This window comes from Nyctereutes procyonoides, unplaced genomic scaffold (assembly GCF_905146905.1).
Source record: "Nyctereutes procyonoides isolate TBG_1078 unplaced genomic scaffold, NYPRO_anot_genome, whole genome shotgun sequence".
NCBI lineage: Eukaryota > Metazoa > Chordata > Mammalia > Carnivora > Canidae > Nyctereutes > Nyctereutes procyonoides.
Window position 1 is genome coordinate 56,354,953 of NW_026575133.1, and position 21,681 is coordinate 56,376,633.

At 43.9% G+C, this 21,681-nt stretch overlaps 1 protein-coding gene across 1 annotated transcript in view; it reads right to left on the minus strand.

The window, feature by feature from the left end:
- Nucleotides 1–593: 593 nt before the first annotated feature.
- The window catches only part of INTS9 (integrator complex subunit 9), a 102,633-nt gene continuing 81,545 nt past the window's right edge, over nt 594–21,681 (minus strand). The window contains exons 9-17 of the mRNA XM_055299992.1: nt 20,716–20,827; nt 18,229–18,409; nt 15,367–15,427; nt 11,413–11,584; nt 8,363–8,487; nt 6,180–6,347; nt 4,172–4,270; nt 2,881–3,018; nt 594–1,320 (exon numbers count right to left, since the gene is read on the minus strand). Of these exons, the coding sequence (XP_055155967.1) occupies nt 1,144–1,320; nt 2,881–3,018; nt 4,172–4,270; nt 6,180–6,347; nt 8,363–8,487; nt 11,413–11,584; nt 15,367–15,427; nt 18,229–18,409; nt 20,716–20,827 (1,233 nt within the window). The 3' untranslated portion in view covers nt 594–1,143. The remainder of the gene's footprint in view (nt 1,321–2,880; nt 3,019–4,171; nt 4,271–6,179; nt 6,348–8,362; nt 8,488–11,412; nt 11,585–15,366; nt 15,428–18,228; nt 18,410–20,715; nt 20,828–21,681) is intronic.

Below are 21,681 nucleotides of genomic sequence, written 5' to 3' on the forward strand. Positions count from 1 at the left end.
TTGTTTTATTTTTTTTGTTTTATTATTTTACTTTATTTTATTTTATTTATTGATTTATTTGAGAATGCAGGAGAGGGGCAGAGGGGGACGGAGGGGGACAAACTAACTCTGTACTGAGCTGGAGCCCAACAAAGAGCTCAATCTCAGGGTCCTGAGATCATGATAGGTGCTGAAATCAAGAGTTGGATGCCCAACAGAGAGAGCCACCCAAGTGCCCCCATGTTGGGTGTTTTTTTATACAGATGTGGCTCATATTAAGTTAAGCATATTTTCATACAATTTAAGAAAAATATATGAGTTTTCTAAATAATGTTGGGTTATATGCTTGCACGCACCAAACTAAAATTTGCTATGGTATTTTTTTTTTAAAGTAGATTCCATATCCAGTGTGGAGCCCAACAAAGGGCTTGAACTCATGACCCTGAGATCAAGACCTGAGCTGACATCAAGAGTCAGATGCTTAACTGACTGAGCCATCCAGGTTCCCCATTATGGTATTTTCTAAGTTTATGCTGTTCTGTATAGTTTCATACTTTTTCAGACACTAAATCAATGTGTACATTTGAGGTTCAACAGAGCACAGATACTTCTATAAAAAAATAAGTTTTATTAACAAAATGGGCTCACGGTATAAAATACAAATAGATGGTTCGTTATACCAATTTTTTTGGATCATCTTTCTTATTAGGTATAGCACTGTAGACAAGTAAATAAAACACGATCCAATGCTAGTTCCCCTCCCCAAGGCCTAGGACATCACAAAAAACAAACATAGACTGCTTACGTCATTCATCATTTCACCCCTCCTTCCACCATTCACTTCTGGGAAAGCTGCTGCTTATGCTACTCCTCAGCTTGCTGCCTTTCCATCTTGGCCGCCCAAGGGAGGCAGGTTTGGGAAGAAAAGGAATTTAAGTTTAAAGCATAAGTTCTTGCCCACAACAGTGCTAAAAATCTAGCCCAGGAGATTCTGGCTATATCTGTGGATAATCACGTTCCTCAAGGGCCACTTCTTTATTCCTTAAGCCAGAGAACACCACAAAGACGTGGCCAACTTTTTACGCCCTTCCTCAGTTTGTGCTGGGCAGCCACAGCGAAGGACTGTAGGATTTCAGTGAAGTAGAAATGGCTTAGCTGTTCCATTTAGAACTTCTGTAGGAATTTGAGAACGAGGTCCCGCAGTCGTACCCTGAGCATCTCATCATTGTCACAGATGATATGAGTTGAATCTTCCTCAATCTGGATGAGTGTCTCAGCTTCCTGGAGCAGGACAATATGGCCCTTCGCTGTGTCTTCTACCTTAATATCGCTGAAGCCATGCTGCTCCAAAAGAGAAGAGAAAGGAGGATGATGGATACTCTGAAGCAAGGGGTGAACTGAAAGGCAGGAGGACATGGGAGCAACTGACGGTTCTGAGAAATGACACTTCCTAGCCTTGGCTAAACTGAACATTCTAAAAACTGTCATTTTTTTATGCTCCCTAATATAATTCTTTAGACTTGTCATAGGACCTTCTACAGCAATGGAATTCAAACACAGCTTCGTATACTTTAAAAGAAGCCTCCAAACATCCAAGATCTCATGCAAAACACAACAAAGTTTCTACAACCCGCTTAAGCTTTTGTGAGCTATCTTGAGGAGCACATCCAAGAGCTTGGTTCAGGAGTCTAGGACCCTGGGCTTTCCACCAGCAGCCTCCGAACTCTGCCAATGGTCCCTGATTAGAAAAAGCTCCATCCTGTCCCAGGAAAATACCATTCCTCAAAGCAAGATACCAGTGACCTTGTGATTTGGCAAATCCTTCTTGAGGGGGAGGAGACAAGGCAGCAGGGCAAATACTTCTCTAGCTACCTTAATGTGAGTTACAGAGTTTTCTTACACATCACGCAAAGGTGAAAGAGAGGAAAATAGAAATAAGACTGACTTGCTTGAAAGGGCCACAAGATAGGTAATGGACATAGGCTAGGGAATCTCAACCCTTAGTCCTAGAAAGCTCATGTGCAGGCTGGGGCAGGCACTGCTATCCCTCTTGCAGGAGGAGATGAGGCAGAAATGGTGGAGAGAGTCAGGGTCAGATCCTAAGGGTCAACTGCTCTAGATGAGCCAAGCAGAAGAACTAAGTGCAGGGGATTCTGGGAAAGCAAGTTGTTACGAGCTTTTAAAAAACAAGTCAATCAGAGTCCTACCAATAGGGGCCAGAGCACTGCTCAGTCCCGAGGAAGCCGGCCCTGCCACGTTCACAGCATCAGTGCTAACTCCCATACAGCATTCCCACACTCAGGCCAGGAGAGCCGCACAACTTGGCTATGGTCTCTCCTTCAGGGAAGATTAAACGACTAATGGCCGGAGGCTGACACCAGAGGACCGCCTACTGCCTCTCCCTCTTGCCTCCTGTCTGCTTCTCCCAACTCCCAGGGATCCAGTAGCACCTCTGTCCTCACTGCCCCCCAGTCCTGCGCCTCCCGTCTCCTGTGACACAGCCAGGCTGGCGCTCTGACAGCAAGGATCTTCTTGAAAAGTGAGGCTCCAAGGGGCAGACTTATTAAGTTTTCTTTATCTGGCCTTTCCCCCCTGCCCATCTGTTGCGCCTAGGTTTCTGAAGGGCCTTCCTTGGTCTCGTTCCCATAAGAAATGGGGTGTGGTGAGGCAGTCTTCTAGGGGCCTGGGGTCTCACGGGAAGGAAGGGGCTGGCAAAGAAATGGGGGACCTACAGGGAAGAGGAGGGGGCATGGTCTTCTCTCAACTCTCTGGGACCCTCCCCTGGTTCTGTTCCTGCCATGACCCTGGATCAAGCAGAGGCTTCAGGGTCAGTAGCTCAGACAGTGGAGATGGAGAAAAAGGAGCAACATCCTGCTCCTGTGCAGTCTGGGCAGCACTCACCTTCTCCAGCGTCTGCACAAACTGTTCTACAGGGATGGAGCCGCTCAGCAGTGGCTTCAGCACTTTGCAGTCTGGGATGTCATCGCTTGCCCGCTTTCTCTTCTTACCACCCGTGGGCTGGGTGGGCCTGGGGGGAGGCTAGAGCCAGAGAAAACACAACCTCATCAAGCCCCTCACCCTGAGTACAGGGGAGGTCAGCGCAGGCCACAGCCAGAGCCCATCTGCCCATCCCTCCCTGGGGACTGCTGCCCTCCCTGAAGGAGGCCCCAGCACCCGGTCCAGACTCATCCCTGCTGTGAGGTCAGCTGGCCCTGGAGTTCAGGGTTGCCAGGAGCTGGGGGCTCCACGTGGTGTTCTTTATAACAGAAGCTAATGCCAAAGCATCCACACAGCATCAGTGCCTTTTCTGGCAGAGAAATCTTCATTTTAGCAAGCCTCATTTTTAATTTTTAAGGGATTCATTTTGGTATTTTCTGAGTAAATTCTTAATAATAAACTGTGTTGATAACTGTAGGTGTGACAGCAGCACGGTGGCCAAGGCCACCAGCTGTGGGGTCAAGCTGATGGGTTAAAATGAAGGTCAGAGAAACTGCCTATAAAGTGATGGTGATTTTGTGAGAATTTTGTGAGGATGAAGTGGGAAGGTGAGAAGTAAGGATGGCAAGGACCTAGGATGGCGCCTCGCATATTTTACATGGCAGCACAGTCCCAAGTGTAGAAAGAGTTCTTCTCAGGGGTGAGGAGCAGGACCCAAGGAGCTGCCCCACGAGGCGGTAAACACAGGGTGGAGGTGGGGCACGAGGTGCCGGGACAAGGCGCTGCAGTCTGTGGGCTGGGGTGGCTCACAGGTGCCTAGCTGCTGCCCGCCCCACAGGCATGTTGGGTAGGGGAGGCCTCCTGGGGGCCGAGGGGCTGCCCACCACTCTGGGGGCTCCCGCCGCCTGGTGCTGTGCTCCGCACCGTGGGTCTGAGGAAGGTGCCCGTGGGAGCTGTGAGCACCACCAGTACTTTCGGAGGCGGGAAGGGCACTCAGGGTGAGGTGCGGCCCCAGCTCCATGAATAATAGCTGCTCTTCCCTTTTATCTCTCTGAGGCATGTGGCCAGAGAATAAGTAGCGAAGAATTTATACGCAGTGTTCTCTCTGTTTCACATCTCATCCATTAAGGAGTCTGGTCTCTGGCTTGTGCTGGCGGTAGTGCTGGGACCGCTGGTGGGGGGTCTGGGGGTTCCTGGGCTTCACAGGCCCCAGCGGCTCCTCAGGGACGTGAGCCCGGCCCACCCTCCCCCATACCTGAAGGACGTGCTTGTTATCTTTCGTGTGCAGCACAGCCGAGACGGTTGCCAAGGAAATGCCAGGCTTAATCTCCATGGGCACCAGCGCATCTGCGAGCTGGAAGCAAACGGGTTTCAGTGGGCCTCACCTAAATGTGGGGGGCGAGGTGCTGCAGCCTCACCACCCCAAGTCGGGACCAGAAGGCCGTGCTGGGCCGTGGCTCGGCCTCCTCAGCTCACAGATGGTGATGGCTGGTGCCAGCCAAGGCCGGCTTTCCACACCCACTGGCTCGTTCCCGGCGGGAAGGGAGCTGAGCCTTCTGTGACCACCATTCTTCATTTATTTTCTTTTCAACTTTTGTTTCTATCACTGGAGTCTAAAATACCACGTAATTTTAAGGACGAAAGAAGGTAAAAAAAAAAATCTAAAAATAACTTTAATAAAAATACATCACACGGACGAAAGGAGGTAAGAGAAGCAGAGAGAATGAGCCTGAGCCTGACGTTCTTAGACCAGTGTGGCTGCTCTTCCTGGAGGCGGCCCACGACCCTCAGCAGCCACCTCGAGCAAGCTTGTGCCGTCGCATGCTGGGGCCCAGCTGACCCTTCTGCCTCGCCCTTTTGTTAGTTCACCCCCAAATGATGAACCGCCCACAACCTGCCATGGCCTCGTACCCTGAACCGCCGCACCTCACAGCCACCTTTCAGATGACTTCCAGGCAGCTGCTCACACTTCCACAGGATCTCTCAGAAACCTCTAAGGGCTTCTCCCTACTCAAAACACCTGTTGGGTGCTGACTTTTCATGCCGGCCTCTGCCTCTCTCCTCAAAACCCCTAGGTGACTAGTGTCAGGCAGGAAGGACAGGGACATTTGGACTGAGTGAACTAATTCCTGGCAATCTGACTTCTCCCAAAGGTGGAACAGTCAACCTTTAGCCGGGGGAGCCATCTCTTTCCCTACCTAAGTCCGACAAGTACCCCCTTCTAGAACCTAGGCAGCTTTAGAGCCCTGGCGCAGCCAATGGCAGCAATGCCTGACCCTGCGAGAAGCCCCAGCTACCCGGCTTTGCTGACTATTGCTCTTACACACGTAGACTCCGAGGTATCCAAGTCTCCTTTGTAGAAACAAAAATAAATAAATACACAAGACGTCATTTACATCAATATGAAGATCAATATCCCAAGGGCAGAGGAAGCAGCTTAGGGTATTTGAAAGGAACGGGAGAACTGTTTCACGAAACTCCAGGCTCCCAACAATGCCCGCCCGAACACATCCTCTTCCTCCCGACCCTGCAGTTACTCCCCTCACAGGGCAGGCTGCCTGGGAGGCCTGGGAAGGGCACCATGGGAGTATGGGCAGCCCCACGAGCGAAATCTAAGAGGCCGCTGTGCCACAGGGCAAGTCTACCCGGAGCCCACAACAACCACAATGCCACTCAGAGGCCTCTGCGAGGGGGGATGCACCCCTCGCCGCCCTGAACAGAGAGGGTTTTCCTACCAGAACACGTGCACAAGGGCTGGCACATCAGGTCTCCTGTCTTGCACTTTACAGGGACAAAGGGGGAGAATTATGAGGAAGCTGCAGAGGACACACTCATTTGGGGGAGATATAAGTATCCTTTAGTAGTAGCAAAACCTGATGGGTGGCGGCACATTTTTAACCCTTGCATCTCACACAGACCTCTCCCCCGCAAAACTCCGTGACGCTTTTAGTTCTCTCTACGTTCTGTACACGGACAAAGGTTTCTGTAAAAGAATATTTCTGAAAGCATGATTTATAATACAGAAAAAGCAGATATAATAAATGTCCCCCACTGAAGGAAGAGTTAGGAAGCTGTTACTTCGCTACCTGGAAAATAAGAGATTCTGAAGATCCCACCTCTCTTCCCAGTTCCTTGCTTAAGGGCCTGCGTTCTTCGGCTCATCCACATTTGAAACAAAGCCAAAAGAAAGCCACCTCTGGGACAGGCCTCTTTCTGAGACCATGTGGAAAGCCCTGGTTTGACCATGAGAGAGAACGGCTCACCTCAGGCATGATTTCGATCTTCTCGTAGCGACGCTTGAAGGGCAAGGCAAGGACCTCGGCCCGCCGGTATGACATGGCAGGTGGCTGGCAGTCGATCATCAGGTCCATCCGGTGGGACTGCGCGGGGGGCGGCTGCGTGTACTGCTCGGGGCAGACCACGTGGAGCGGCTGAGAACACACGAGATGGGTGGGGTGAGCAGGGAGGCCGTCCACGTCCCCTGGCACCACGTTCCCTGGCACGCTCGCTCGCCTCGCCTCTTCTGGGCCATCAGATCTCTCCTCTCAAACCCAAGTAACAGGCAGCAGGAAAGGTGAGCGCAGTGTGGAAAAGGAAGAAAAATTTCAGGGCAAAGCCCTCAACTGCCAGCCACATAGGCTAGTGGGGGATCCACTGCCTCTCTTTCCATTTGTTTTTTATTTTTTCAGTATTTTTAAGTCATTCTGATGGTGACTTCCATGGGCCTATTCTCAACTGACCCCTAAGCCCTTGAGGGCATAGTCTTCTTGTCATACCTGCCGTCACTGACTGGTGGGGCAACTGTTGGCCGACAGGCAAGAACTGCTGACTTTCACACTAGTCCAGTGTTCTGGGGTTGGGCATTGTTCTGGCATCTGCAGGCCCACTGGTATTTGACAGAGGGCACTGCTCAGATCACATACTCAATTGTGTATGTTAGGACAGACTGATTCAGAGAGCTTTTTTACAAAATGTCTGTCATTTTGAGAGACAAGAATAGTAAACCAATGGCTACTAAGGACAAAGACCACGCAACCGAAAATTGATCCTGGTGGCCCACTGAGTCATTGTATTGCCACTGCTCACTCTTAAGATCTGGAGCTCGCTTTCTCTTCCTGGAAGGAGGCCTTCCAGCAGGCCAACCGGATGCATTTAAAATAGCACTTGTTCTGTTGGGCTCACAAGTGTCATCTTCCTGACCTGGGTGGTATGCTCTAACTCTTCTCAAAGCCACCCGACTGCACAGTCACAGCCTGAGGACTCCAGCCAGGTTTGCCCCTTCTGCAGTGAAGACCAGGTGGCCGCCAGTTCCCAACGTCCCTGTACTGCCTGAGGCTCTGGGAGAACAGAGCTGCTGTAGGGACGGTGGGGGAAGGTGTTACTTAGTGACGAAAACCACAGGCTTTTAACTGTTTCTGCCCATGTGCTGATGCATACATGGTGGGGTATCGAATCACCAAAATCACCAAATCAGCCCAAACTTAGCCACTGCTCTAATCATGTCTAGAGAAAGCCCATCCTCTTTTCTGGAGGGCCAGCAAGCTAATGATCACTATAAGCTACCATCTCTGCATTCCTGAGGCTCCTCAGCTTCCCATTCCTTGTTGTCCGAGAGTTCTGTGGTAGTGCCACCCATCCTGAGGTCAAAGACGGAGGAAAGTACACTTCTGACCTAGGCCAAGGAAAGTGAAGGGACTAGCCATACTTTGCTAAATTACTAGGTCAAGCGACAGGAAACAAGCCAGGGCATCCTGGCGTTCACTCAGCTCCGGAGGCAACAGGGAAGGAGAATTCTCCCTCTGGCCTCTTTCCCTCCCCAAGCCCGCCTATATATGCTGTGAGGTCGCTAGCCCAGCACGGAGATTTTAAACCCCTCCCTCCCCCGCCCCACTACAATTTTCCTTTTGTGCACACGGCCTTCCTTTTACCTACCACTTTACCCAACTACTTCTGCCCTTTCTCCATGGCAGAAAATGCAACTGGAATAAACAAATGAAAGCAACAAAAACCAAGCCAAAATAAATCTCTAGTGCAAAGCAAAGTAACACTGTGTGTGGTCCTAATCCACAAGCACAGCAGGGCCCCATACAGATTTCAGCTAAACTATCTTTTGGCTCCATGAGTAGGTTTCTACAACAATTTTTTTGGTGGGAGTGGGGGCAATTTGCTTTTAACTGGACACAGATGGTCCTCATCAAAAATAATAGACTGTTTATGCGTGCTTCTCCTCCACTTTTGATTTCTTCAGAACGGAAACTGCTTTCAGAGTGGAAAGCTCATTACTTTGAAGGGTAACTAAGTAGTACATGTGCCAGCACTCTGCAGACGCTAGAGAAATGAGGAAGGCAAGAAATGCAGCAAGACAGCCAGCCCTCGCCTCACAGCAACACATGCCACATGGGGGTGACAGGGCCACGGGGGAGACACAGGCAGTCCCCCTCCTTACCTGCACTTCTTTAAGCAGCTTTGACACTTGGATGAAATTCAGTCGTGTATCAATGGGGCAGTAAATGCATTTCATGGCCAAGGGCTGGTAGGGAGCCAGTGCTTCCAGGTAGGAGAAATCGGGTTCTAATGAGAGCACAAAAAAAAAAACAAACAAAAAAAAAAACAAAAAAAAAAAACACCAAAAATTGAAAAGCAGGCAACAGAGTGGCTGCCCAGTGAGGAGGCAGCTGGTGTGGTCAAGGCCAAGCAGATGGCCTGTGGTGGGGAGGGTGAGGCAGTAGTAAGTGCCCAGAGGCTGGTGGGAGCCAGATTCCCTATCGCTCAAGAGGAGTGATTTACAAATAAGGGAAGGGAGAGTCAGAATGAATAGCGCAGGGTGGATGTGGAATTCGGAGGTATGGGTGTGAGCTTGAGGCTTTCAACACAGAGCGAGGAAATAATAAAATGAAGGGTAACTAAGTAAATGGGGGAGAAGCAAAAGCTTTTTTTTTTAAATGTCAGAACGCCAAACATAGAAAAAAAAATCGCCATTTGGCAACCATCACAGTAATAATTTATTCTGACCCAGGATCATATATGATGCTAAAATAAAAATTGGGGGAAGACCAGGATATATAGTCTCAAAGTGTCTCCCCGGGGGCCTGCCAAGATCATGATTAAATATAAAAACAGTGAACTTCACAATGGAGAAACCTGACACAGGCCACTTGAATCAAGTGCTCAAAGTTAACGCACAGGTATGAGACAAAGCACATACCACTTACCTGACAGGATGCCCCAAGAGGAAAAGAAAAGGATCCCAGCCCCACGTCACCAGATACTCCTGCGGCAAAGCCTGGCACAGCACGGCTGGGAACCACGCCTGCCGGGCTGGCCCATTCGTTCCCCCCAGAACCACTCACTGCAGCCTGCTTGGCAGGGATGGTTTATCCACTCGACAACCATGAGCCAGAGGAACTGACACATTTCTGGTGTGAAAAATTAATACTTCGATTCCCAACAGCCTGCGTCTCCACTTCTTATAGCCCTTGGGCTTACGCTCACTTGTCCCACTAACTTATCCAGTGCATTTGGGAAAACTGATGGAACATTCAGATTTTTAAATTAATCTCCCTCCAGCAGCTCCTGTTTCCCTAAGAAGCATACCCCTCCCTAAATGAGGCAGGCACACATACCTGGGAGAGATGACTGACTCCCTTTTATTTATTTATTTATTTATTTATTTATTTATTTATTTATTTATTTACTTACTTACTTACTTACTTACTTACTTTTTTGACTGACTGACTCCCTTTTAATGTGGACTATGTGAGCTTCAAGTCTAACATGGCTGTAATGCAATCTGCAAAAGTGGTCCAAAACGCATCTCTGACACTACCAGGCTTCACAAGTGACCATGACACAGCCTTTGACTTCTTCTTAGCTGGCTAAAGGAAGATTTATACAATAGCAAATACTCTGACCGTACCTATGTGAATACTGTACCCACTGTTGTATCAGAGTCAACAGCTCCTCAAAAAGAACAGGAGACACCACCCTTAGGCCTACTAGACAATGTTCTTCAGATCACCTCTTGCTTAGCAAAACTTGGCAATGGTGAGGTTCTGGGTACCGTGAGTCAATGTCTTGTGGCCTGAGTTCCTCTTTGCCAAAGGGGGCTGGGAAAGACAGAAGTGGCCCCTGACGGCTGCTTTTTTTTTTTTTTTTTTTATGAGCTCTCCTGGCACTTTCTACTAGGCCTTGCTGTTAGCCAGAGCCTGCCTGTCACTCATGGCTAGGCTATGGTGTTCTCCTTTGGACACAAACAATTTCACAGAACACTAACACCAGATATGGCCACTTGGTGACCACAATGGATCAAAACAAAAACAAGAACCTGTCTGTAATCATGCCTGAGCACAAAACCACAACACTGTTCAAACCACAAAATGAGCAAACATTACCCTATCTAGCTCCATTCTTTTTGTCTTTTAGATAAGAATTATTAAGATACTCATCATATATAACTACTATTTCCTGACAGCAGCCAATTCAGAGCAATGTCCCACATCTGTGAACCCACCTCAAAAATCACCCAACACAAGCCCAAATCCATAAGTTCTTTTCAACATGCTGAGATGCTTCCCACTTCCTCATGGTATGTGTTCTCCCCAGCGGCAATGAGTCAATAAAGCCAACTTTGTTTCACTAGTAATGTGTTGGAGGTCTCTGGCACTCTTCACGCCTAGGCTGAGCACAAGGAAGGGCCTCAGTGTCCCTGATCCTGAAGCTTTGGGGATTTACTAGACTCTCTTCCAACATTCAAGTCTTAAAAGTAATGAGAAAGAAGTTAATTGATAACTTTCTCAATAGCTTTTATGTGCCAGGCAGTATATGAAATGTTTCTTATAACATTTCACTAAATGCACAGAGCTGCCCAAGTAAGGAGCCAGCATAGCCCCATGTCACAAGGAAAAAAGTGAGGCTCAGAGACACGGGTAACTTAGGTTAGGTTACAGTCCACTGGACCAGATTTGGGTCAAGGTTTTTTACTTTACTGCCCATAAGATTTCCAAGTCCCAAGGAAGACCTGAAATTGATAAAATAATATAGTGCTTAAGTAAAACCCTGCTTGACCTCATTAAAGGATCTGTTCTACTCTGAGGGGTTTGTCTCCAGAAGGAAAACTGTAAGCCAGAGAAAACTGTAACTGAAGGAGAAAGGCCAAATTCAGGAAATAATTCCTAAAAGGTAAAAACAAGAGTAGTTACTAGAATTATTGCTGTTCTTAAAACAGCATACAAAAATCTTCTCAAAAGTTCAGTAGAAGTCTGTCTCAGGGAAAAACCTCTGAAAATTGGTATGAAAATTTTGTCCAGTACAGTTTCCTAACAGTCCATCTTGCTTTTTAATTCTTACTCTTTCCCTTGTGGTTTCCTCACCCTTTGGTATTTATGACAGATGAGTGTTTATATTTCTGTCTAACTGCAAAATTCGTCCCTTGGTCTCCACTTGGTCAGTGCATTGAGTGACGGTTCCAGCAGAAAGGGCAAAGTTTTGTTTATTTACCTGTAAATATGACAGTGTTGAGACTAGATTTCCCCCAGAGCTCCATGAAATGGACCACGTCCCCAAACCGGAGGGAGGGGTGCCCCGTGAACACCACACATGGCTGGCGGAAATCACTGCTGAAGTCTCCGTGGAGGCTGGGGTAGTGCTTCAGCTTGTTGGTCTGAATGAGCTACAATATGTACAGAGAGGCACACAAAGAGATGTTAGTCTGTGTAGCCAGAAGGAAGAACCACACAGCATGGAAGAGGGAACAGAAGGAAATTAAAAATACAAATGAATCTGATTAACATTTGCTGAAAATTGAGATTTTCTACCTAACAAGGTGACTTTCTGAACAGATGAGACCTTTTGGTACATATTAACATATTCAGTGGATACTTTTATTCAGGCTGTTAATACCTGATGTAGTCTAACTCTTCCTTTAGATCTTCTAGACACTCCAAGCCCTGGCCCCAGAAGCTCCCAATATGAATTATCTGAAGTACGAGTAGCTTTCCCATAACATGTGAAACACTAAGTTCTGTCGAGAATAAACATCTCACACAAGAAAAACTATTTATGCACATAGGACTACCTCTTGAGAAGTTACTGCAGAAACTTAATAAAGACAGAGGCCAAACTGGCTGTCAGAAATTTAGGATGTGACATCCTCACGACACAACTATAGTAAGAAGTAGGTCATGTACAGCCTCGAGCTTGTCTTAAAAGTGTATATTTTGAACCAAAAAGACTTCCCTTCCAGCACAATACTTGGCAATACTCGCCCAAAGTCATGTCCAATCCAAGGCAACACCATATACAGTAACAGCCACAGATGATGTCTTGTGACATGGCTCAGAAGCTCTTCCTGCTGCCCTGACCCTGCCTCTACCTTCCCACTCTAGCACCGAAAGGTCAGATGACAAACACTCAGACTTCAGAAACCCTAAATACCACCTAAGTCAAAGGGAGTACTGCCCTGAGATATTGTCTGATGGATAAGGAAATGGTCTGTGATACTACTTAATCCTGAAGCAACTCATAATGCATAAGAGGGGAAGCCCAGTCAACCCCCAACTCCAAATAAAGTCACCCCAATAGTGAGGTGTGGCCAGAATGGCACAAACCCCAAATGGAAGCCAAAATCTCTTCACTTTAAAGATTAAATCTTTAATTCAGAGACTGTTTTACCTCGTAACACCTCAACACTACCCCAGAGGTCATAATCAGGTGTCCAAGGTTGGATGGGATATGTGTGTAAAGTTGGAGCAAATGCTAAACTCTCACCTTCCTTTCAAGTCATATACAAGTAAACTGACATTCTTTTTATAACTGATCTAGCCAAAATCATTACTTGCTCCAGTTAAATAAGGGTAAGCGCTGTCTAAAAGACTAAGTCTCCTGTATCCATTGCTGTCAAAGAGATGAATGGAGTTCTAAGAATAGCACTGGGTCTTTGCACATAACTTAAATCACTTTTTAGGCATTACCTACAGTTCCTGAAGTTCTTCTGATCAATGCACAAAAACGAAGATAAATTCATCTCTCTCTCTTTTTTGCCAATTGGACCTACCTTTCCAGCTGACTTATTACATTTGACCATCTGGAATTATCTCTGTACTTCGTTAACATCCAAACTGTACAGGCAATGAAGCTGTAGGGTAGGAATTCTGTAATGTTTTTTATCAGTACTAAGGGCAGAACTATATTTTCTCATGGGTAGTGGCCACAATACCCAGGGTCAACTCCATCATGCCCTAACGTTGGCATGTGCATTTCAGGAACCCAGATTACACAATTATGGCCTTTTCATATTCATAACTGTAAATGGGACAAAGGTCATCTGTGACATATGTGGGTAAGAATGTGTAGTAACACTGAGAGGACAAAGAAAGGCTAATTATTTGGAGGGGAGAAGAGAAAAAACAGACTTTTAGTGGTGAAGTCCACCACAAAATACGTTTTGCCACACTTCATTTTCTGACATTACTGCATTTCTAGCCCGAATTTCACTGTGGTAATGACAGAGCTTGCAAATACCTTGACTGCAATGTACGGACTGAAAAATGACTTCATCAGAGATTTCCACATGAAATTCTGGTTCATAAAAGTCCTTTGGAGTAGGAATAAGTAAGAGTAGTACAAGTTGTCAAATTTAAAATAGCAGAATATTTGTTGCAGTTTTCCCAGAAATTCTCCTTTGTCCCTTTCTGGGTACTATTGCCCTATCCCTACCTCCAGGGTAAGCACTGTCCTGGCTTCCAATACCATAGGTAGGTTTTGTGTGTTTTTGAACTTGTATATAAAGAAAATCACATCGTGTCTACTCTCTTATGTCTGACTTATTTCATGTTTGTGAAATATGTTTACATGACTATGTGTAATTGGAGTTCATTCATTCTTACTGGCATAAGGTATTCCATTGTGTGAATATGCAACAAAACCCACTAGACTGCTGAGGGCATTTGGCCATATTTCTTTCTTTCTTTCTTTTTTTTTTAAAGATTTTATTTATTTATTCATGAGATATACCACACACACACACACACACACACACACACACACACACACACACACAGAGGCAGAGGCACAGGTAGAGCCCAGTGTGGGACTCAATCCCGGGACTCCAGGATCATGCCCTGGGCCGAAGGCAGGCACTAAACTGCTGAGCCACCCAGGGTATTTCTGAACTACTATTAAGAGTGCTCTGAAGATTTCTGGGTGTCTTTTGATGGCACAACTATGTATTTCTGTTTGGTATACACTTCAAGAACAAAACTGAGGAGGCACAAAGTATGTTTTATATGTTCAGCTTTAGTAGTTACTGCTAATTTCCTAAAGTGGTTATACCAATTTAAACATCCTTTTTAAAAATATCACAAAAAGGTAGGAGTAACTCTTTTGTCGGATAGTAAGAGAATAGTTAAGTATATTATAATCTGTCCATATGATATGCTATGGAACTCTAGGCAGCAATAATAATGATAATAATGATAGGAAGCACAGAAAAATGTCCATCATAATACTATTTGGTGAAAAACAATGAAAACAAAACTGGGCACAAACTGATATAAAAACAGTCATCCATTCTGTGAGAAAGGTATAATCTTTCCATTTAAAAAAAACCCAAGGTATAAGTGACATATAATGTATTGGTTTCGGGTGTACAGAATTTTATCTACTGTGAAAAAAATCACCACAGCAAGCCTTATAGTTAATATCCATCACCATACAGAGTTACAAAGTTTTTTCTTGTGACGAGAACTTTTAATATCTGCTCTCTTAGCAACTTTTAAACATGCAACACAGTACTGTTAACTCCAGTCACTGTGCTGTACAGTACATCTTATGGCTTATTTATTTTATAAGTGGAAGTTCATTCCTTTTGACCTTTTATTTTCTAAAAACTTAAATGTTATTATTATCATCATTAAAACTTCACATCTGTGATCAATATAACTAACTGGAAAGAAGACTTTGACAATAAATAAATCTGTTGCTAAAAAGTTAGTAGCAGGTATTAGATAAAATTCCCCACCCGGTCAACACAACAGAGGTAGGCTATGGACTGCAGACACACACTGGTACTATAACGTGGTAATGAGAAGGGGAAGTGGTGAATCTTGAGTTAGAGTACTTCCCTGTTGTCTCACATTGGAAACAAAGGGCTATATGAGCCTATGTAAGGATTTTTTTTTTATTTTTTTATTTTTAGAGAGCGAGAGAGAGAGAGAGAGATGAGGATCAGGGGAAAGGGAAAATCTTAAGCAGGCTCCACACCTAGCATGGAAAACTGAAGCAGGGTCCCACGACCATGAGATTGTGACCTGAGCAGAAATCAAGAGTCGGACACTTAACCAACTGAGCACCCATGTGCCCCAGGGTTTTTAAAATCTAATGACCTGCTATCTCCATCTTGAACCAATTACCTGTATTTTTTCTTGCTTTGACCCAATAATGCCATTTTCTTACCTCTGCATGAGGAAAAGGTGGTTCTGGAAGATACACCTTAGTCTGTTTGTTGTGACAAAGCCTTTTGAAGAGGAAAACCAGATCAGTATGTTAGGTCGGGCACACAGGGTCATTTGTTGCCACCTAGTGGTAGCAGCGCAAACACTGAATACTAAAGGTTATTTTAAAATTTTCCTGCCAGCGAATCTCACTGTGATTAAAAGCCAGAGTCCACAGAGTACTCAGAACATAAATGTCTTGTGTGAATTTTTTAACTGCTAAAATTCCTTAATATATTTTTGCCATAAAAAATAAGCTTGTTTTGGAATAATTTTAGATTTACACAGAAAAGTTGCAAAGACAGTACAGATTTCCCTTGTGCCCTTTGCCTAGTGTTCCAATAATGTTAGCCTCTTACATTACCATGATACGTTTGCTGAATGAAGAAATTACTATTAGTGCATTACCACTAACTAAATTCCACTTTTGTTTGGATTTTGCCAGTTTTCCACTAATGTCCTTTTTCTGTTCCAGGGTCCAATTCAAAGTACCACATTCCATTCGTTATGACTGCTTTTGAGGAAAAAGTGAAAGGCTTTTTCTCAGACACACAACTTTCTGTTTTGCATACTCACTAAGCAGCACTGGTAACTCAAACTGGAGAGTAATGACATATCTCAATCTGGAGACGCTGTGAATGTTTTAGGTAGTCTATGCTCTTTCTTTGCCAGATCTGACATTTAAAATATGGAAATGACTGAATAAAGCAATTGTGGCAAAAGTTAAAACTGATAACTCAAGAGTTATGGGTGTTCTGTAGGTTTGGCATTTTTAAAAGTTAGAAAAAAATATATGTAATGATGTATGTTTGTTAGCGCCCACTTGTGAGAATTTACTAAAATAGTATTAAAGTACTTCCAACAGGTCTAACAGATACTACTTTTGAGGTGGTAGTAGTTCAGGACCTACAAAAACAAAAACCTAAATGCACTGGGGTATCCTGGCCTAGATCCTGGGGCAGAAAATATTAGTGGAAAAACTGGTATGTTCTGCATAAAGACTGGAGTTCAGCTAATAATAATATGCTAATGTTCATTTTGTTCTGTTTAATGAACATTAGAACATATTTATAGTTTTTGTTCCAGTAATTCCATGTTTAGTAATTGGCAGAAGATGCAGTCACATATACATAAAATGAAATTAATTGAACATTTATTACTAAACGGAAAAAACTGGGCAAAGCTGGTCTGTCCAACAATAGGACAATAGTTAAGTAAATTATACAATATATAAATGAGGTACAAATGATATAGTAATGAAGTCATGTAAAAACTATGTTCTCGAAGATTTTATAATGCTCTAATCTCATGTTAAAATTTTTAAAAGCAGGATCCAAAATTAAATAATCAGCATGATCCCCCTCATATAGAAAGAAAAAAAATCCATCAGAACAACAGTGATACTACTTTTGGAGAGTGGGTTTATGGGTTGTTTTTTCCTGTTTTCTGTAACTTGTATTGTTTTCTATAGTAAATGTGTTTATATATATACACACACGTGTGTGTGTGTGTGTATATGTATATAAATATATATATATATATATATATATATATATATATATATATATATATATATATATATATATATGAAATGAACAAATAAAGAGACCTGGAAATACAAAAATGACCTACACTAATTTTCGTGGTCCTGACTTCTATCCTATCAGATATTCTGACAAGAATAGCATGCGCGACAGAAGGGTATCCTTGAGGAACATACTAGCCCCTGGGCCTCGCAGGGCTGGTCCTGGAGTTTTTTTTTTTACTAAGGACCTGGATGAGGAAATTCAGAACATGCTGATTAACTGTGCAAGTGATACTTAGGGTAGGATACTAATTATTCAAAATTAACTTTCTATGTTGGGGGAGAAAAGACCTAATGCAAAGGATAAAGTTCAGGAGGTACCAATAAAAGTGACAGCCCTACGGACAAACATGAATAACATGCAGGTGGGATTGAAAAGCTTGTCTGAATTGAGATAAAGAAAAAAGGTCCTTGACTACAACTAAATGGGGAGGAAAAAGGTGGAGGAGAAAGGCAGTATGTAGAACATGTAATTGACAGAATGATGTACAAGACACTTAGTAGAATACTGTATCCATTAGGCTCTCACACAACTAAAATGGATTAAACACACCCTGTAGTATGTGTGTCCCACTCCAGTTCTAGAAACACCACTCTAAGGCACTGCTGGGTCGACTGTAAAAGTTAATATATTTCCCCCATTCCTCCTCCCGCCCCCCCTTTTTTTTTTGGCCAGGTCAGTTAGACTCAGACATGCAGCTCAAGGATTCTAAAAAGGCTCACTGATTTCATACTGTACATTAATTTACCCACCTTAGGACTGGATCAAACAATTTCCTACTGTAATAAAACTTAATTTTGTCAAATATCATGCTATTGAAATGAAAAAAAAATCTAGCTTTTCTTGTCAGATTTAGTGTTATAAATTCCAGACAACATGAGCTTGGGCTTTTTTTGAGCTTCTAGAATGTCACCTCACATTGTAAGAGCAGAGGGTAGCATGTGAGAAGATAGATGCATAATATTTTTGTCACTGATTCTGAAAGTGCTAAGTTAAATCTTTGCCTTTCATCCTTCTCTCCTTGCTAACTATTCTTCAGAACCGTAGCAACATAACAGATTTGGCTTTCATTAATACAATTTTCACATCACAGAAACAGAAAGACAATAGAATGAAAGTCTCACAATAATGTGAGAATAAAATCCTATTTCTGTTCTTTTTTCAATTAAATTTTTTTTTTTACATTTTCAATCTTATTGCTTGAATGTACTGAATCATGGAGAAGAACACAGACATACCACTCAGCAAAAATCTGGGAAAACTCAAGTGAACTGTTGGCCACAGGGGAGATGAAGTAGAAAGGGATGTTGGAGAGGCCGGCTGAATCAATATACTGATACAGACATTCAAGGAGGTCATAGATCACACCAGAAGGGTAACAGGGCACCAGCACGTTTCCTCCATTCCGGACTGTCAGTGCTAGAAAAGTTGAAGCCAGAGAGAAAACAGTGGCATCAAAAGAATAGTTTTATAAAGGTAGAACGAAACTTTCAAAATAATAGTTGGATTTCTTTCATTTTCCTACTTCTGTTTATACAATTTATTTTCCATGGATAATGAACTGCTTCTTTTAACGAATAGCATGGGAGTGGGGGATTCCAGCTGATTTAACCATCAGCTGGGTTTTTACTTGATGTCTCAGTCCCTGGGAACAGGGCGTGCAGTGACGGGTTTGGGTTTTAAAGGTTACCAATGGCAGTTGAGCTTCAGGACAGACCCTCCAAGCTCCTTCTCTTTTTAGCGCCTGCCCAAAACTTTGCTGGATTTGTTTCTGTCCAGTTTCTGACCACTGCTGAATGACCTATAAGGAAATAGGTCAAGTTTTTCCATTTGATTCATTTGAGTGACATTTTCTTTCATTAATGTGTTATCTGTAAGAAAATCCTCCAGACTTTAAATACTTAAATTGAAACACACAGCTTTTGGGCAGAGATCTTGAAGCCTCCAATATCTTGGATCCTCCTCGTTCCCAAGTCTGACGCACAGGTTCTTGCAGATGCTTCACCCTGAGCACTGGCTGACTTGCCATTTGTAGGGTATGGTACCATGCAGAGAGACACTGGTCAGGGCTCCAGAGACCTGGCTCTATTCCTGCCTTTGTCACAAGCTATCGGATCTCACATAAGCCGCTGATACCTGGCTGGGCCTGTTTCCTGACTGGTTATGGGAGGAGTGAACTAGACCAGTGGTCTTCAAGCTTTAGTATGTGTGAAAATCGCCAGGGAATGTGTTGAAAATGCAGTTTTTCTGCTGGGTCTTTCTTCTCCCCAGAGAATCTGACTTACTAGGTCTGTGGCAGGGCTTCCAAACTGCATCTTTAATAAGCGATCTCACTGATCTTGAGGCAAGTGGTTAGTGGACTCCGAGAAATAGTAGTAGATTAGATGTAAGGTTCCTTTCAGATCTAAAGCTCTTATTTTTTTTAAATTTATTTTTTTAAGATCTAAAGCTCTTTGAGTCTATGATTCTAGATTATAAATAAATGAAAATAAAAATCAAAGATGCTATTTGAGACAAGTCCAATTAATTTTTTCAAGGAAGAATAAATTGTGTTTGGCTTAATATCAGCAAAGAACAAAAAAGACTATGATTATTGGCATGGGCGACTGAATTTCCAAAGGATACTGCCATTCATGTAAATATTAAGATGATGACCATTTCTTTTCCCCAGAGCAGAGGTGACAGCACTTACAGTTGCTAGGGGTGGAAGGTCTGAGCTCATTAAACTCCCTTTGGTACATGTCACAGACTGAAGGTCTGTGTTCCCATAAAATTCATATATTGAAACCTTAACTCCTAATGTGATGGTACTGGCAAGGCGGGAGGGGGGTGAGTGGGAGGTAACTGGTTTTAGATGATGCCATGACGGTACAGCCTCCATGATGGGATTAGTGTCCTTATAAGAACAGGAAGAGATATGAGAGCTGCTTCTCTCTGCCAAGTGAGGACACACTTGTAGGCATCTACAAGCCAGGAGGAGGGCCCTCACCAGAACCTGACCATGCTGGCAACCTGATCTCAGACTTCCCAGCCTCCAGAACTATGAGAAAGAAATGGTGTTCAAGCCACCCAGTCTATGGTATTTCATTATAGCAGCTCAAGCTAAGAAAGTGAGCAATCTATACTTTTCTAAAAGTATAGAATGGCAGGATTTCTAGATTTTACAGACAATTTTATCTAAAGAAATATATATTTCTTCTAGGTAGCAAAACCCCAGCAAGTCTCTCCTCCAAATTTAAAATTTAGTCTTCTCCTAAAGAAAAAACACACACCAAATATTGGGGGGGGGGAAATGATCTGTTCAGTGTATCACTGTTGTAAATGCAAAGCAAAGATGTGATTCTTCCCTTTTTTGACAAGTGCTACCTTGTATGCACCCCCATCCTGCCCCCAAATCCCACCACGAAGCAAGAATAAATAAGGATTTTCAACATAAAGGGGAGAATGTTGAATATTGGTTGCATAAAGTGCTAACCACTTGAATTGACCCTTATGACAACCATTCTGACATTCTTCAGATTTATGTTGCTTAAGAACTGCTTCTTTTGCTGACAACAGCAAGCTTTGAAGGACAGGCATGAAGGGTGGAGCTGGCAGGGGGAAAGCCTTGCACGAGGGCACTGGAGGGTATGACTATGAAGGGAAGGAACACAAACTACAACAGAAGGAAGGTCTCCAAAGTAAACCTAGCAGATCTCCCATTCATGGCCGAGCTGCCTACGTACCCAGATTGCTGCAGAACTCTCCCACCATGCCGTCTGGGTTCGCGGTGGGGATCTGGGTCAGGCCTGTCAGAATGAGAACGTCGCTGTTTTTCAGAGAAGCTTGATCCATGGGCTGAAAAACCAGAGAGAACTCTGCTCAGTAATTTAAAAAGAAATGGTAAGTAGAAGTAGTAAAGGGAAAAAAGAATATAGTCATTGCTCTTTCTTTGTCTGACTCAGCGTCCTATCCTCTTACAATGAAGTCTGTCTGTGGACAGTAGTTGCCCAGTGGGGATGAGGGAGGCACAAGGGAACTCTATGGAATGATAAAAGAGTTCCCTGCCTCGACTGGTGTGATGATCACATAATGTGAAAATTCATAGAACTGTATGTTTAAGATCTTTGGGTTTCACTCTACATAAATTTTATATTGATGAAAAAAAAGCTTCCTATCCAATTTCTTTTTTTTTTTTTCCTATCCAATTTCTAGAACACTTTGCTCTTTTCAAAATGCTAACTCACACATACCATCGGTGGGTCTCCAACTTGCGTGCATATTAGGATCACCTGGAGGGTTTACTAAAACATGGATTGCTGGGTGCCAAACCCACAGTTTTGAGGTGGGCCACAAGTTTGAAGTGGGCCTAAGAATTTGCATTTCTAACAAGCTCCCAAGAGATGCTTCTGCTGGTCTAGGGAGCATGCTTTGAGAATCCCTGCACTATATAATCTGATTCTTGACAACTCTGCAAAATGAAAACAAATGTAAAAACTTGAAATAAATATACAAAATAAGTTTACATTATGAAAACGCAAGCCGGGACTCAAAGAGCCAAGGTGATTTTCCCAAGTCTCAGTGGCAGAGGAGCCAGGAAAAATGCTGAATTAGGAATCAGTATATATAGGGATCCCTGGGTGGCTCAGCAGTTTAGTGCCTGCCTTCAGCCCAGGGCCTGATCCTGGAGACCCGGGATCGAGTCCCATGTT